The sequence below is a fragment of the Gavialis gangeticus genome, unplaced genomic scaffold (assembly GCF_001723915.1).
Source record: "Gavialis gangeticus isolate Ggan-Ray unplaced genomic scaffold, GavGan_comp1, whole genome shotgun sequence".
NCBI lineage: Eukaryota > Metazoa > Chordata > Crocodylia > Gavialidae > Gavialis > Gavialis gangeticus.
Genome location: NW_017729024.1, coordinates 182,200,229 through 182,201,778, shown reverse-complemented (window position 1 = coordinate 182,201,778; position 1,550 = coordinate 182,200,229). Strand labels below are relative to the sequence as shown.

The following is a 1,550-nucleotide window of genomic DNA, read 5'->3' as shown; positions in this document are numbered from 1 at the left end:
ATCAGGCCTTATAAATATCTGTAACCACAGCATCTCTCAACTGGCTTTTCCTCAAGACTCACAAGCTGAGCAGGATTGATCCAGGTCAGTATTTCAGCGGAAAACTTCTAGTGCTTATAATCAAAGTTGTTGCAAATACTAGGGTTGGTGAGTCAATGACACCTTTCCTTCCAAGTCAGTAGCAGATTCCTACCTTAGCTTTATGCAAAGTTCAAGGGCAAAAGAAATGGGACTGAAAGATGGTTTTTATCTTGGAATGAGACAAAAAATGAGCTTTTTCTTACTAGACATTGTTAAAGACATTGTGGTTTTTTTGCAAAATAAGTTATCAGCTCAAGGGTCCTGATCAAATTTCAATATAAATAATTCTGCCTATGTAAACGTCTCATACAAGTTACACCCTGGCACAGCATTCTACCTTCCCGGGTTCCCACTGACTTCTGATCAGGCCTGTGGTTCATGAAGCAAAGACCAATATTACACAGAAAGATTATGTTGGTGTGTGAAGACTGCATTTTCCTCATAACCCCTGGCCTTGAAAACAATGTTCGGCCATGTTTCAACAACCCAGCAAACTCCAGATGTTTGGGTTTGATCTCTTTGTGCAGTGGCTAAACTGGTAATATAACATGGCCTTCTGGTAATATCAAAAGTCATGGATAAATTCTAACCAAGTCCTAGGTTTACCAATTGTTAAAAAAGAATTTTGCGAGTGAAATGTTTGCCTGGTTACCAAAGGCCACCAGAATATTCTGAAACGGATGTCACTTGTGCTGTTAAGAGCTCAGATTAATACATACGCTTGCCTGTTGACATATTATTTGTATATAATTGGAAATGTAAGACATTTGCTTTATCTTTGAAGCTGTCATGTTGTTTATGAACATAGAATATAATGATAAAACCTGAGTAAAAAGCTACGTTTTTCCATGAGCAAGCATGGAAGGTGCATACAGAAGGAATGGAGGGCATACATGTGTATGACTCAATTAAAGTCACTTTGGTTGAGCCACAAATGCTATGTGCAGTCTTTTCATGTTTTCTACCTGACTTGTGATAAGCAACCTCTGATTCATTCATAGCTTTCACTGGAATTTCAAGGCTCATACATTTTAAGTGCACTGTTAAACCTGTTCTCAAGGGTTCGTGGTGGAGAGGGAAGGCTCTATATATCTAACAGGCTATGAAACACAACCTGTGTACATTGTTTATTATATGGTCATCATTAATGTAAGCAGGAATTCTGCACAAGAAACTAAGGAAGGTCCTACTGTTTTCTATATGAAGCCCAAGTGCTGTGCTAGAGATGTGCCAAAATACATAATAGATGGTCTGGATGGTATTACTCTTGTGGGGTCCTACCCAGCCCCCAGCCCATAAGATAGACTTTGTGCGGTGCAGGAGTTCCACAAAAGTTTCTCTCTGTCTCTGTGAATTAAGTTTCTTATACATCCCTCACTGCTACCGCATCTGAATGCATGAGCCAACTGTATACAAGATTACCTATCCTGGCAAATTTGGTTTGCCATGTATGGGTTTGGGAGAAAATA

The 1,550-nt window shown here is 39.3% G+C and overlaps 1 protein-coding gene across 1 annotated transcript in view; it reads left to right on the top strand.

Moving 5' to 3' along the window:
* Positions 1–554: 554 nt before the first annotated feature.
* Positions 555–1,550, top strand: part of ST8SIA3 (ST8 alpha-N-acetyl-neuraminide alpha-2,8-sialyltransferase 3) — a 15,159-nt gene continuing 14,163 nt past the window's right edge. The window contains exon 1 of the mRNA XM_019518304.1: positions 555–619. Within this exon, the coding sequence (XP_019373849.1) occupies positions 555–619 (65 nt within the window). The remainder of the gene's footprint in view (positions 620–1,550) is intronic.